This window comes from Pongo pygmaeus, chromosome 11 (assembly GCF_028885625.2).
Source record: "Pongo pygmaeus isolate AG05252 chromosome 11, NHGRI_mPonPyg2-v2.0_pri, whole genome shotgun sequence".
NCBI lineage: Eukaryota > Metazoa > Chordata > Mammalia > Primates > Hominidae > Pongo > Pongo pygmaeus.
The window spans coordinates 58,977,222-58,994,315 of record NC_072384.2 but is presented as its reverse complement, the minus strand read 5'-3'; the positions used below and the strand labels follow the sequence as shown (position 1 = coordinate 58,994,315).

Below are 17,094 nucleotides of genomic sequence, written 5' to 3'. Positions count from 1 at the left end.
GAAATAACTTTGATGTATCTTTAATTGGTTGAGTATATAGAATAAAAGACTAGTATTTAGGTGGCATTCCAGGTGCCCAGCCAAATTAAATACTCCATATTTCTTTGTCATAGACTGGAAGGTTAAGAATATATGCCACTGAGCCCTAGAGGAATTCTTAGAATTTTGTACAGCTGCTCTCATCAATGAATTGTGTACAGAAAGCCTGAATTCTGCTAGTGTAGTAGTAGTAGTATGTGCATGTATATGTGAGTGTGTATGTTTATATAAATTTACTTATATGTATAAATAGTAGTTTATATATCTGTATAGTAGTAATCATTCTAATATAGCAGCTAGTATGATTAGGGATTGTAAAATCCTTCTGTGCTTCCCTATAGAAACCATACATTACTGGGAAACCAAATAGATATGTGTTTTTCAAATATCTCTGAGAGTGACCCAGAATATTTCATTTTTTTATGATTCTACTATGTGGATTTCATGACCTTGAACGGGTTGTGACCCAAAGTTTTAAAAATATTGCTGTAACTGGGACTAAAGAGTTCAGTCAATAGAAATGACTTAAAATTTAGAGTTGGTAGCCAGCATTACCTGTATATTATTTATGTTTGCTTTGCCTACCTAGTAATAGGTAGAATTCCTTCTGGAATTCTAATGTAAGTGCTAGTATAAAAGGGCAGTGGAATACCTTGGCTTTAGTGTATAAAAGGGCAGTGGAATACCTAGGCTTTAGTTTCTTATCAACTCTTGAAGACCCTCCCTGTATGGAGAGTGTCATCAGCATCAGTGGAAGAGCAAAGGGAAACCCATGCACACATAACCTGTTTCTGCTTTTTTTTCTGTTCAATTATTTTTAACTAATACATTGAGCACTTATAGCAGGTGTATGTTTATGGCCTCTTCTGCCAATAAAAACTGGACCTACAATATTGCAAATAGAACAAAATTCTTCCAATTTGTGCTAGGGATATTTCGGTGGAAACATTTGAGAAGTAATGAAAGATGTAATGAGAGTTATTTCAGGTTATCTTCTGAGTGAATAGTTTAAGCTTTTAAGTGAATACTTTATAAATAAGCTAAATTCCACCTCAAGTAATCTCTCACTGATTTTAATGAAATTCCAACATTTTAGTAATGGTAAGTATACCCTGTGAAGAAAACATGGGAACATGATATTAGTTTAAGTTTCTTCATGGAGCTAACTGCTGATTTGTATCTAATACTGCACATCCATCTTTCTCAAGAAAACTTTAATAAGGTAGTATCTGCCCTAAAGCTGCCAACTCATGTTTTTGTTGTTTTTTTTTTGAGACGGAGTCTCACTGGGTTGCCCAGGCTGGAGTGCAGTGGCGTGATCTCGGCTCACTGCAAGCTCCACCTCCCGGGTTCATGCCATTCTCCTGCCTCAGCCTCCCGAGTAGCTGGGACTACAGGCACCCGCCACCACGCCCGACTCATGTTTTAACAGTTTTAATAGTCGAGTTACTCAATATTGAAACAGGCTTCCTCACTAAGTGAGAGGATTTCAGTGTCTGAGGGAAGAATATTATCATTCAGACAGACACTGTGCCATAAAACTTTCTATAATGATGTGATAGCTGTTGAGCACTTAAAATATGGCTAGTGTGACTTTTAAATTTTATTTAATTTTAATTAATTTAAATGTAATTTTCTGCATGTGGTTAATGGCTGTCCTATTGGACAGTGCACTTTTAGATATTACTTTTGATACATTGATTTTGGGTTCATCAGAATTGCTTGCTGTATAGTTGAATGCTGTCCTTAAAAATTGGAATGAAATGTAATGAGTGGACCTGATTTTGTGTCTAGTTGAAGGTATAACCACACAAAAGAACTGTTTAAAGTGACTTTTAGATATTTTAGTTTTACTAGTTGACTGTATTTTGAGGATCAAAAGAACTGCGTTTTCAGTAATTGTATTATTATGTTAGTGTTGGTGCTGAAAGTGTCAAGAACAGAGGTTGTTGGCACATTAACTGAGATTTTTGACATGTTGAAAGCAAGGACTACAAACGTAAAAACAGATAACAACAAAAATCCTATAGTTCTGAGTTTGAATTGAAAGTGTTGATATGACCTCTGTCGTTGAAGTATGAAATACAATTATTTTTAATCAGTTATTTTCTTGAATTTTAAAATCTATGATAATTTTGAAACAGATTTGATAAATACTAGCTCCAATATCAGGATTTTATATCTTAATAGTTACAGTGTTGCTGTTTTTCTTGTCATATTTTTGTTTTAAAATATGATGTATTAATTTAAGGCACATAAATAATGAAGACACATTTTCATTTATTCAACAAACATTCAATAAGCAACTGTTTTAAGCAAAGTATTCCTCTAAGGCTCTGGGAAACGTAAGATACTAAAAACATGAGTTCTACTCCCATAAGCTTACTAATTCTTAAGCAAATGTATGCATTTTCATAGTTGTAATACAGGATAAAATATGGTAAGTGCAGTGAAAGAGACAGTGATAAAATACTTTAAAACTATTATGGATTTAGAACTTTGACTTCTCCAAATTGTCAGCAGTCAACAGTGCTAAGGGTTTGGGATCTCTGACTTTCAGCTTAGGTAATTTATGGGTATCCTTGTCAGGGGTGTCATTCATGGTGTCACTTTGACCTGGGGTTTAAAGAGTAGGGAGGATTTGATACGCAATCATGGGGCAAGAGATGAAGAACATGTTAAGGAGAGGGATGCAGTTGGAATTAAGGATTTGGGAAAGTATGGTGCAAGAACCAGGTGATGGTGACTAAGTTTGATTGGAAATACAGAGAAAGTAAGTTTTGAGAAATAAGTAAGCCTATAAGGTCAAGCCTAAGGAGTTTGGGTTTAATTTTGTTGTTAATATGAATGGGAGAATAGATATGTGCTACCACATGACTTTTGTCCATGAATTGGTTCATGGGGAAAGAGGAATGAATTAGATGACAGTTCAGGTAAGAGAAATAAAAAGAAGAATTAGGATAGTAATAATGACTATCTTCAGCAACAGTTGGCTATAATAGTTAATTATTAATAGGAGAATTTTGACTTCTGTTATAGCCTATGGGAAGTTTTAAAGTAATATGATTGCTAAAAATTTGAACATCAGTTTAGAGCTCTAAAATGCTATAACCTTTAACAGAAGACTTTTAATACTCATCAATTAGAGAGTTAATTTTCTCCCAAACACTAGTATTATTATATACCTCCTTTCTAGCAGATAGGCACGTGTTAAACTAGCAATCATTAGTTTAGAAACCATTAAACATCAGAAGTGCACATTACTTAAATTGGGAATGTTTGAAATTACCTTTTAAATCTATAAGCAATTTGGTGGTTGCATATTTTCTAAGCCTTGTTATTGATATCAATAGCCAACTAAAGGAGGGAGGACATACATTAGTGAGTGTTGATAGGACTAGAATAAATTTTTGTGAGCCTGCTTTAAAAATTTTGTGTTAAGGTTAATATGACCCTCAGACATATTAAACAGGTAAAATTTATATAAACTTAATAGTAGCCGTAAAATAGACTCCTGCAAACTTCTGGGTTTTTGCAGATCTTTATAACAGGTTCTGAAAAAGCTGTTTTTGGGGGAAGTTTTCATGCATTCTAGACAAGACTAGTAATGTCAGAAAGCATGTTATAGGTGCATTTTGTTGTCAATCTTGCCTACATTAATGGAGACCTCTGAGAAAAATGGAAGCCGACCAGGGATGCATGCTGGAGCTCCAGAGTTTGCAGTGTGCTAACCAAAGCACAGTGTGTGTTAAATGTTAATTTCTTTATGTGTCTATAGCGTCTATATCACCTTTAAAACCTTCAAGTTACTAACCTGAGCAACGTAGGGAGATCCCGTCTCTACAAAAAAAAAAAAACAAAAAACAAAAAACAGGTGTGCTGGCATGAGCCTGTGGTCCTAGCTACTGAGGAGGCTGAGGTGGGAGGACTGCTTGAGTGCGGAAGGTCGAGGCTGCAGTCAGTAAGCTGTGATCACGCCACTGCACTCCAGGCTGGGAGACAGAGTGAGACCTTGTCTCAAAGCAAACAAACAGACAAAAAAAACTCTAAAACCCAAAACTTAAAGGTTTACTTTTGATATTATCAATCTGGAAAGAGTTAACATGAAATGTTAATATGAAACCATAATACTAAGATTTGGTTTGGGTTAGATGGGTCATACCCATGCTAGTAAACTTCTAGGAGGTTGGGTAGATTCTATTGCTATTTTGGACTTCTGCATTATAAAATTTTGTTTAAAATAATTGGACCATTTTTTAAAGCCTGGATTGAAAAGTGTAACAAGGGGAGATTTGACTATCTTACATGTTTCATCTATATATTTCATATCTGTTTGATGTGTGGTTTCTCAATTAAGAATTATTAATTATAAGTAAATTTAGTATTTACAAAAAGAATTAAAGCATGATTTTGCTGTGTATTCTTTTAGACGCTAGCATTTATGAAATTTTGTCATAAATGTAGGAAAGAATTAACATTATAAGAAGTTAGTTTTTGACATTGACTAAAAAAGAATAGGTGAAAACCAATATAATGTAATTCCAAGTTTCGGCTTACTTTCAGGAAATAAATTGATGAAAGCTGTATACTTGAAAATTGTCCGTTTTGTTCATTTCTGTCTAGATTTCTTTTTCTTACTTTTTTGAGACAGGGTCTCACTCTCACCCTGGCTGGAGTGCAGTGGTGTAGCCAAACCTCACTGCAGCCTAAAACTCCTGGGCTTAAGCAGTCCTCCTGCCTCAGCCTCCCAAATAGCTAGGACTACAGATAGGTTCCTGTAGTCCATACTGGCTGGCTAATTTTTTTTTAAATTTAGTAGGGATGGGTTCTTCTAATTTGCCTAGGCTGGTCTCTAGCACCTGGCCTCAAGTGATCCTCCCACCCGACCTCCCAAAGTGCTGAGATTATAGGCATGAGCCATCACACCTGGCATTTCAGTCTAGATTTCAATTTCTTTTTGGGTTTATCCAGTTTGGGGTTTGCTCATCTTCTTGAATCTTTAGATTTTTATGTCTTTAACCAAAATGAAAAGTTTTTAGCCACCACCTCTTCAAATAATTTTTCAACTCTACACCATTTTTCCTCCCCTAAGATTCTGTTGACATGAATCTCAGACATTTTGTTATCGTCTCACAAGTCCCTGGGTCAGTTTTAACTGTTTTTCAATGCTTATTTTGTCTGTTGTTCAGACTGGATAATTTCTATTGATCTACCTTTGAGTTCATTGGCTCTTTTTTTTTATCATCTTCATTTTGCTATTGAGTCCATTCAGTGAGTTTTTTATTCAGATTACTTTTGTCAATTCCAAAGTTTCTATTAGTTTTCTTTATGTCTTCTATTTCATTGCTGTTTTTCCATTTCTATCAAGTTCTTGATAACTTGAATAATCAGCGACTCAGTGGTGTAACATACTGGGCATCAAGAAATACCTATCCATGGATAGTATGCTGTCTCTTCATTATTAGGGGAAAAGCATAAATGAGAGGAAATAGGCTTTATGAGTTAATCTAGAATCTTGCTTTTTGGTTAGTGAATAGGTCAGTAACACTGATAGGTTGGTTCTCAAAATACATGTGGCTTTTTAATGTAAAATTATTTCTTTTTAGTGTTACTGAAATTTTGTGACTCTTTAGGTTAATGGTACCTGGAAATGAAGCTCCAGAGTTTGTGACTAATTCACTTCTTTTGGACCATCCTGGAGAAATGACTATTAATCAGCTTCCTAATGTATCACCAAGGATAGATTTTACCTCTGTAAAATAGCTCATTTCATTGTTGATCACCTTGTGATCAGTAATTTTTCCTATGCCAAATATAAATTTTAAGGTTAGTTCTTCCCCCTAAAAAAACAGAAAATGGGTGTGTTTCATTTTTGTGTAATATTTTTTAATGTGGAAAATTGAAATAGACTGAAAAGTATAAAAAACAAATGAAAAGTATAAAAACAAATTAAAGTCATTTATAATTTCACCATTCTGAGAACCATTGTTAACATTTTGATGTATTTTTTTTTTGTTCTTTTTTATTTTCAAATGTTGTGGGTACATGGCATATATTATGGGATACATGAGATATTTTGATACAGGCATACAATGCATTATAATCACATCAGGGTAAATGGGATATCCATCACCTAAAGTGTTTATCCTTTCTTTGTGTTAAAAGCAATCCAATTATTGGTGGGTGCGGTAGCTAACACCTGTAATCCCAGCACTTTGGGAGGCCGAGGCGGGTGGATCACTTAAGGTCAGGAGTTCAAGACCAGCCTGGCCAACATGGTGAAATCCTGTCTCTATTAAAAATACAAAAATTAGCCAGGAGTGATGGCAGGCACCTGTAGTCCCAGCTACTTGGGAGGCTGAAGCGGAAGAATTACTGAAACCCAGGAGGTGGAGATTGCAGTAAGCCAAGATTGCACCGCTATACTACAGCCTGAGCAACAGAATGAGACTCTGTCTAAAAAATTAAAAAATAAAAATAAAAAATCCGATTCTTTGTGTTAAAAAAAAAAAATCCAATTGGGCTGTGGCCTGTAATCCTGATCGTTTTGTGATTAATTTTCCAAGTGTCCTTCGAGCTTCTTGTATTTGGATATCTAGATCTCTAGCAAGGCCAGGGAAGTTTTTCTTGATTATTCTTTCAAATAAGTTTTCCAAACTTAGATTTTTCCTCTTTCTCAGGAACACTAATTATTATTCTTATGTTTGGTCATTTAACATAATCCCAGACTCCTTGGAAGCTTTGTTGATTTTTTTAAATTCTTTTTTTTTTCTTTGTCTGATTGGATTAATTCGAAAGCCTTGTCTTCAAGCTCTGAAGTTCTTTCTTCTGTTTGTTTGATTCTCTTGTTGAAACTTGGAAAGAGAATAGTGGATAGATAACAAAATGAATCACTTAAAACCTCCCCAAGTAGGTGATTGACTCAACAGGTCAGAGTCTAGATGCTTAGGATGCAGAACTAGGAATATGATCACCATGAGGAAATAAGATTTAAGATACCATGGGCAGTGGTTTGAAATTAGAAATTAAAGACCAGGGAACAGTGAAAGTGCCTCGTACTTGAAGATGAGGACTCAGACTCTGACATCACAGTGAGCAGGATTAGAAAGATAGCCATGTTATTAAGAACTGGAACGAGAACTGATATTCATTAAAACAATGGTTTACCACCTTTTTAAAAAAGCACTGGAACCTTTTCTTTAAACAAAATCTCACATAGAATCACAATGTACAAAACATATAAAAGAAGATCTTTGACACAAGTTGTTGGTATGTGGGCCAGAGCTAGAGCCTCTATTTCAAGGTTACTGGGAGTAGGTTCCCTAATTCCTAAGACTTAAAGGTAGCGTAAGATACTGGAGCATTTTGAAAGGTAATTTCTAGCAATAACAAACCTTTAGAAATCTTTCTCTTTTTGTTGACTTAACTGTCATTAATACAATCACATGGTAAAACATTCAAGTAGAAAATATATGTGGTAAAAAATAATTATCCCATCCTAGAATCCAATTTCCCCATTGCCTACAAGTAAATACAGTTACAAATTTCTTACATATTTTTCTAGAAATAGTCTATGAGCATACAAGTATATGAATATATCTTCCTCTTATTTTTCTTTATCACAAATGAGATCTTGCTATTTATAGTCTCCCCCACCTTGCTCTTTATATTTAACATATTAGCTAGTATAGGTCTACCTCTTTCTTTTTGAACACCTGCATAGTAATCTAGTAAAGATTTTTAAAATCTAATTTAACAATTCTTTATTGATGGAAATGTGTTTTAAAAGTCTTTTGCCATTATAGTGGTGTAATAAATATCCTTTATGTATACATTTACCAATGTGTTTGAGTATATTTCTAGGATATATATTCCTTTGAAGACTTTTGAGTAGGAAAATGGTAATACTAAAAAGACAAACCTAATGTGAGGGTGACCAGCACAAAAGAAAAAAAAAAAAAAGAAGAAAAAGAAAAGCCCACATTTTTTGCATGGTATTCACAACCTGTTATCCTCACTTTGTTCTTTAAGAGGTATATTGTTTCTGTTATGTGGTTCTGCATCTTTCCTATTAAAAGGGACTTTTTATTTTAGTTCATCAGACATGTAGTACTTAGACTTTGCTTCCTGGGCTTCTGAGTATACATGGATATTTTATATAGAGTAATATGATTTCTGTTTGATTCTCTGCTTAATTTTTTCATCTCATGCATTGGTTTCAGTTGCTTTCCAGAACTATCTTAAATATTCTAATTAAAATTTTAATTGTGTTTCTTAGTTAAGCAAAGTTTTAGGTCTTTTGCTTGTTCTTTGGAGCCCCTTGGATTTGTAGATGAAAGGATCAGCTAACCATACACCATCTGTCTTTTTATCTTTCTAACCTTTGTTTCCTTGTTAGACATTTCTAAGTCTAGTTAGTATTTAAATTCACAGACTATACCTACAATTTAGTTGATCTAGAGATATTAAATCTTTCTTAAATCTTATTATCTTTTATATATTTTTCATAAGTCTTAGGATAACGTCTTCCCCACAGATAGCTCATTGCAAAGGAATATTTAATCCTTTGGATGGAAAGGGATACTCTCTGAATAGATTATTTGCTGAGCAATATGAAAACCACTGCTTTTACCCTTGGATAATTTCTCACCATCAGGTCTCTTGAGATAAAAGTACAACAAGAGTAAATCTTTAAAAGGTTTAACAGAAATCTATAATTTAACATGATACACATTTGGAGATAGAATCAAGACTGCCATTGAAAAGAATGATAAGGACAAAATGGAATTAAATTGTTAAATATTTCAATGCAGTATTAATTTTGTGTGTGTGTTTTGTTGGTTTTGGGGGTCAGTTGTTTTTTAACCACCAATTTTGTAAAACTCTGATAGAAACTTGAGAGCTGGTTTAATTCAGTCTCATAATTTTTTTAGGTAAGGAAACTAGTATTTAGGGGAGTCTGAAACTTGCTGAATATCACAGGTTAACACACAGAACACCTGGTTGCCAGCCAGTTCTGTTTGAGGATGTAATAAATTGTTTGTTTATAGTGGTAAAATGTGTCAAATGACAAAAAAAGCAACTCATTTTACATATTCACATTTTAAACCACTATATACCATACTTAATTCCTTGAAATTCTGTTTCGGAAAATGTAGGTAAATAAAAATTTTATAAATAGAATCTTTTTCCTATGAACGTATTATTTTCAAAGAATAATTTTGTCTGCTGTCTGATAAGGTATTTCGGCCACATCCCCTATTTCTGAATGTCCTTTAACAGAAAATTTTTCATTTGTTGCCTGGTTTTTGTTTTTGTTTTGCTATTTAATATCTTGAAGTTTTATATGTTCAAATGTTCAGTTGCCTGGAAGTTGTCTAAACAAATAATTATATGTAAACCTTTCTCAGAATTTTTAGAAAATATTGAACTTGTATAATAAAACTCTACTCTTAGTGGTTTTAATAAACCAAAAGAAGTAGCATAGTGACTACCTCCTGATATTCTTCCTAATTATCATATTTCTCTGAGGTTACATTATAAAGGAAAAGTAAGGACTCACTGAATCTGCTGTGTTTTGAACTCCCACAGATAACTTTTGCTACTGTTAGTACAAATAAAATCATTCTTTAAAAAAAGTCCTTTCAGGAAAAATATCTAAGTCTATTTTTATTTGTAATTTCTGCATCTTTAATCTATGGTTATACTTTTTTTTTATTACCCTGCTTTTCTTGACTGTATATGGCAACACTAAAGTATCAGTGCACCTGAAACACAGAGAACTAATCATGTTTACGTATCTCAGGCAACGTGTCTTGGTCTCCCTGTTAGCACCTGTTCAGGTTTACACTTACCAGCTGTCAGTGTTCATGAACTCTATGATTACACAAAACAGGAATACTTGAGATACATTAACTTGAACAATATTATCATTAACAACTGATCATTGAATCCTTTTATAGTACATAAAATCATCATGCAGGGAAGAAGTTGTGGTCTGTCATTTTCATAAATTTGGATTTTTATTTGCGCTCAGAATTGTTATAGATAAATGTCATTTTAGTAAAATACAGCAAATGTATGTTACCCAGTATGAGTGAGCATTGTGATGTGTGTTAATTGCATGTGATACATTATCAGTGTTTAAAAATTTGGATAAAATGTGAAATATTAGACTCTTAGAAGGATGCTGACACAAAAGATGTTAAGTATAATTTTATCACTTATTACAGTAGCTTTGGGTCATCAAAATCAGCTTGACTCATCTTACTATTATAGTTATATAGAATTACTATTAAAGTTTTAGCTAGTTGAATTTCAAATAATACCCTTTTTGATACTTTAGATCAGAGTTTTTCATCCATAGCAACGCTAACAACTTAGTTTGGATAATTCTGTAAGGGGAAGACTGTACTTGTCCATTTTCAGGTATTTAACAGCATCCCTGGCCTCTATCTCCACTCAATGCCATTAGCACTCTTCCAGTTGTGACAACCAAAAATGTCACCCATATATGTTCCCTGGTGGGGGAGATGGTGTGTCAGAAAACCAAAATCACTGCTTTAGGCTACAGGAAACATCTATAATGTATCGAATAATTTGTAGTCCCTTCATCTTTTGCACGTATTTCTCCCATGATTCACAACATTTTTTTTCACTATAGTGTTTTGCGTTAATTTGTGGTTGTAGTCGTCTTTAACTGGTTAACTTTCTTTTTTCTTTTCTTCTCATTTTTTTTTGTTTTGTTTTGGTTTTGTTTTTGTTTGAGACGGAGTCTCACTCTGTTGCCCAGAATGGAGTACAGTGGTGCAACCTTGACTCACTGCAATATCCACCTCTTGAGTTCCAGCAATTCTCCTGCCTCAGCCTCCCGAGTAGCTGGGATTACAGGCACCCACCACTGCGTGGGTCTTGCTAATTTTTGTATTTTTAGTAGAGACAGGGTTTCACCATGTTGGCCAGGCTGGTCTCGAACTCCTGAACTCAAGTGATCTGCCCACCTCGGCCTCCCAAAGCTCTGGAATTACAGGCGTGAGCCACTGCGCCCAGCCTAGTTAAATTTTGAAATAAGGCATCCCAGCACTTTGGGAGGCGAAGACAGGCAGATAGTTTGAACTCAAGAGTTCAAGACCAGCCTGAGCAACACGGCAAAAACCTGTCTCTACCAAAAAATAGAGAAAATTAGCCAAGCATGGTGACAGGCACCTGTATTCTCAGTTATTTGGGAGGCTGAGGTGGGAGGATCACTGGAGTCCAGGAGGTTGAGGCTGCAGTGAGCCATGATCACAACACTGCACTCCAGCCTGGGTGACAGAGAGAGACCTTGTTCTCAAAAAGAAAAAAAAAAAAAATGACCAAGTTAGACATTAGAAACTATAATCTCTTGAATGGCCTTAAGTTAAAAGATGTACCTACTGGATATTCTTCCATTGTTGAATTATAGACGGGAGGTCATGTTATTATACTCCGTTTGTTGTGATCTTGTGATATCTAGGCTGGTTTTGAACACAAAGAATGGGTTAGTTCATGATCATTTGGAACCCAAGATGAAAGGAGTATTCTTAACACAAAGGGTCAGAATGAGAGGCCATTATAGGAGTGTAGGTGTCAGATGTGGATGCTCTGGCCCTAACAGAAATCTAGGAATAGATGGTTCTTGGATACCTGAACTGTTTTTATTTTAATGAATATATTTTTCTAAAAAGATATGAATAAATGAGTTTCTGCAGATTTTTATGTACTATGCTTGAATTATAAATAATAACTCGTGATAACAGATATATTTTGTCAACAAAATGAATGTATTAATTTTTCATCTGTATTTGTATTATAGATGAAAAATCAGCTTATTTGGAAAATTTTAAGATAACATACCTTACCACATTGGTATCTGTGCAATTATGAGACATTTATTTTAAATTCTTAACACGTAATCTATCTGGCTAAAAATATAATGCCATGGTAAGGATATACATAATCTATAAATAGTATAACTCTTAAATATTCACTTTAACATGAATAATTTAGAATACCTTAAGGTTTCTTTTCTTGCCACATATACACATGGGTAATTATATACATAGATGCTCACTCATTAAAAACAATAGCTAACAAATATTAAATGCTAAGTACTCTGCCCTTTACATGCATTATCTCATTTAATCCTCCCAACTACATCTTCTTCAAATCACTCATGAGGAAATTGAGAACTGAGAGAAATTACATAATTTTTACAAAATCACAACTAATAAACTTCAGGCACAGTGTTTGAACCCAGATAATGTTTATTAGCAAATATCTCACTGACACAATGTAGTCTGTTCTTCATTCCTTCAAGGTTTAGTTTTTTATACTCTTTAACTTCAATGCATATGTATTTTTTTTTAGTGCTTACTATATGGAAGACTTTGTGGGGTTTTTTTTTGTTTTTTTACTTTTTATTTTGAAATAATTTTAGACCTAAAAATAAAAAACAGTGTTCACATATATTTTTCATCCAGCTTCTCCTGTTAGCAAGTTGTATAACCAAGTACAATTATCAAAATTATAAACATCAAGAAATTAACATTGATAGAATACTATTAACTAAACTACAGATCTTATATGATTTTCACTAGTTTTGCCATTAATATCCTTTTCTTGTTCTAAAATCCAACTTAGGATCGATCCCACATCACATTTAGCTGTGGGATCCTAGGTCTCACACTAAGGAATTCCTAGTCTCCTTAGTCTTCAACCTATGGCAATTCCACAGTCTTTTTTTTTCTTTCTTTCTTTCATGACCATGACACTTTTGATGAATACTGGTCAGTATTTTGTATATGGTTTTTCAATTTGGGTTTGTGTGGTTCCTCATGGTTCAGCTGAGTTTGTGTATTTTTGGGAAGAATACCACAGAAGTGATGGTCTCTTCTGGGGCATCAGAAAATACATGATGTTCATATTTTGTTATAGATAATGTTGTTTCTCCACTGTGAAACTATTCTTTTCATCTTTTTATTTAATAGATATTTTGGAGGAGATACTTTGAGACTATGCAAATATCCTGTTTCTCCTCAAATTTTGACCCACTGCTTTTAGTAACCTTTGGTGCATATAATTTTATTTTGTTTTTATTATTTATATATATATATTTTTATTATACTTTACGTTCTAGGGTACATGTGCACAACATGCAGGTTTGTTACATATCTATACTTGTTCTTTGACTAGTTCTTACGATATGGTAAGCCAATGATTGTTTTGTGGATTTTTCACAGTTATACAATTTCACAATTACAAAGGCGTTGCCTTCTCACCTTTTAACTATCAAGTTGATGGCCAGGATTTCTTGTGCTTTAGCAGGGGATGATAGTAAATAAAACTGAAAGAATAATATTTAACTTAAAAAGAAAAATAAATAATATTTAACTTAAAAAGAAAACTTAAAACTAAACCTTGTAAATTCAGGCATAAGACAATCTTCATTCTAGAGTGCAAAGGCTAGAGTGGATTTGTTAAATTTCTATAAAATGACAAAAAAAGCATATGTGTAAGATGAACTTGGAGTAGTTGACCCAATTTTTGGTTATTAGAACTAAGAAATGCCTATTAAAAACAACAACTACTTAAGACCAGTATGAGAGAATTAGTACTTTACATGCAAGAAGACTACTCAGCCACCTAATAAATCTTAGGCTAAAAATATCTAGTATACATATAGTTGAAATAAAATAATACATGAATAATGTCTATAATAGAGCTTCTAAGGAAAATGGTTACATAAGCATATGTTTTTAAGAAGTTAAGCCCCTTCTTACTTAAATGAGCGAAAAGAACCAGAAATAGAAGAAAAAAAATTACACCTTTACTGAAACTAAAAAAGGCCCCAGCCTTATACTACTAGCTCTAGTTCTACTCTCATTGCCAGGTTTAAATTTTATTTTTAAGCAGTACTGTAGCAAACAACGTTGTATATATCACTTTACCTAATGATACTTTATCTGTGAGTGTGTGTGTGTGTGTGCACGCGCACACACATTTGTGCATGTGCGTTTATTTTATTTAAATAATTATTCAGATTAATTCTTCAGGGAAAGTAATATCCATTAAGCGGTATGTATACAAGACTACTTCTTTTGCCTTCTTGATTTTCCTTACTTTAGTCCTGAATCAGGTTTTATCAACAATAAGAAATACCTATACTTCATAGCATATTATCCTATAAAATGTTAATGACTATTTTATATTGAGCTCTTATATGCCAAGTACTCAGCTAAAGTGCTTATCTTATTATGTCACCAAATTATTTCTGCTGTGGAGTACAAAGGCAAATTTTTTTAAACCCCTTCCATTATTTTTTTTGCATAGTATATTTACGTAGCAAATAGAATTCTTGAAGACAATGAGGTTACCAGCTATAAAGAAAAAATAGCTTTTTCCTAAACTCTCTTCTAGGTAAAGAGTCCATATTTTTTGTATGTAGTGAAATTAGACTTGGTAAAAATAATTTTTATGGGCCTTACCATCAGACAGCCACATGTCTCAGAGTTCATTAGTTACTGTTGCTGACCCAAAACCTACTCTTTAAACATTAGTTGCATGCAGCTATCAGTAGCAACTATGCCTTTCCCATGATGAAGGCTGATAAAGAGAAATACAAATTCTGTAAGAATATGGACAGACTCATCGTAGCAGTACTGTCATTTATGGAAGTGATTTACAGCAATACCAGAATATGAGGAGAAGTTTTTGAATTCTATATGATTAGAAAGCTCATTGAAATGGTCTTTCTAATGATGTTGTATGTCAATTTAAGATTACCTTCCCCATATGTATCTATCTTATGAGAAAAATTATCTACATACTTTATGGATTCAATCAACAATTAGGCAAACACTAGCCTTGCATTATTTTAATTAGTCAATATTTTTAAATGAAATCCAACTATTTTTCTTAGTAAATATACAGTTCTTCTGTGAGTTGCCTGTAGAATTCAATACAGAAATCTTTCTGTAGTTAGATTATTTAAATGGTGAGAGTTTTCATGTGGCTGATCATAAATTCACTTATAGGCAAGCGGTATCTTTTTTCTTATTGTAGATCATGTTCTCTTTAAAGCATCTGTGAATTTAATGACTTTCTTGCTTGATTGTGGGATCAGTGCATGCATAGAGTATTAAAATGAATATAAAATGCCCATTATATTCCAGATTTTTAATATCGGCATTAGTTATTGCAATAAAACCAATGCAAGGCTACAACCACAAAGCCCAACAAATTAATAGAGATGATTAGAAGTGCTTTTGTCATTTTAAATGGGTCACAACTAAGGCCATTTTGAAATCATGGTTTAAACTTGCCTCAAGTTAAACTCTGAAGTGTATTTGCCTGTTTTGAGGTGTATGGGGGGGATTCCCAGGCCAGATTCTTGGACACTTAAGAGAGCTACAAGTATATTGCTATCTGTATTTAGAAGATAAGGGTGCAGAACATTCAAATGTGGTGGTGTTTTTTTTTTAATTATTCATTAAGGTAACAGGAATTCTGTTGCAAGTGAACCGATGTGAGGTAATTTGGGATGAATAAGATGAATATAACATGTTAATTTATGGTTGTGGCAACACACGTTTTGTGTGAAATTACTATATTCAAAACACTATTAATTTGGGGGGTATAAGAAAACTCAAGAGGATTTGGTATACTTAAACTTTTTCCATAAGTTGGTATTTTAAATTATATTATTTTTATCTACTCCATATTTTCTTCTTCCAAAGAACATGTATTTAGAAATTTATTTTATATTTTTAAAAGTATACAAAAAGTTTAAATATGTTGAATTCTTTTGAAAACATTTTTTATCTGATACTGAGAATTAACATTTTCCCCTCTCATAGATATGGAGTCTGGAGAACGGTTACCATCCTCAGCAGCCTCCTCTACTACACCAACTTCATCTTCGACACCTTCTGTGGCTTCAGTAGTTTCAAAAGGTGGCCTTTCCACTGGAGTTGCTTCACTTAGCTCTACAATCAACCCATGTGGTGAATACCCTTTTTTAACTCAATTTTAGAATGCCATTCTTTTAATAATTTGCGTAATAATTTATTGAGCACTGAATAAAATGTTCTCATGACTTGCATTGATCCGTTGAATAAAGGCTAGGTTAAACACCTAGACTTTTTGCTTTTTCAGGATTTTACACTGGGATAGCACTGGTTATTCTGTACTTCCTAGGAATTGTCTTTGAGAGTTAAATCTTGATATCTTAATTTGTTTTATCATTTTAATTAATAAATTAATGAAGCCTTTTAAAACAATAGGCCCAAGAGGGAAAGAAATAGAAGGAAGTCCTTGGTGGACACTTTGCCCTAGATTTCCTTCCAGTGTTTGAAATGACCTTGTAAGCTCCAGCTACTCCAGTTCACAGATGTATACTAAGGCAGATCATTTACTTGATGGAAAATATTTTTAAAGTTTAGAGCATAACAAGTTTCTTAAACATGAATAAAACTTGGCTGAGCACGGTGGCTCACCCTGTAATCCCAGCACTTTGGGAGGCCAAGGCAGGTGGATCACCTGAGGTCAGGAGTTCGAGACCAGCCTGACTAACATGGGGAAACCTCATCTCTACTAAAAATACAAAATTAGCCAGGCATGGTGGCACATGCCTGTAATCCCGGCTACTCAGGAGGCTAAGGCAGGAGAATCGCTTGTACCCGGGAGATGGAGATTGCAGTGAACCGAGATTGCTCCATTGCATTCCAGCTTGGGCAACAAGAGTGAAACTAAGGAGAGCTTTATTTCAAACGTGAAAATATCCTCAATTTTGTTTAATTAGGTAGAAGATATCTTTGAGCACCTCCCAAAATCACTCTTGGTTCTTTTACAAAGGTGTGGTAGAATACATTCCTTTTATTAAATACCTAAAGTTAATTAACTCATTTATTTATCAGTAGGAAACATTTTAACTTTAACTATTTCTTATCTTATACATTATTTCATGTTTATAAGCAGTAAACTAAATGATATTTTTCTTATTCAGAATTAAAATGGAAAGTTTTGCATAAATGTGAT

General features: G+C 33.6%; 1 protein-coding gene across 50 annotated transcripts in view; it reads left to right on the top strand.

The window, feature by feature from the left end:
- BAZ2B (bromodomain adjacent to zinc finger domain 2B) overlaps window positions 1-17,094 on the top strand; it is a 396,738-nt gene that overhangs the window by 214,846 nt on the left and 164,798 nt on the right. For all 50 annotated transcript variants that reach the window (XM_054477916.2, XM_063647532.1, XM_063647507.1 and 47 more), the window contains one exon: window positions 15,915-16,061. In XM_054477916.2, coding sequence (XP_054333891.1) covers window positions 15,915-16,061 — 147 coding nt within the window. The remainder of the gene's footprint in view (window positions 1-15,914; window positions 16,062-17,094) is intronic.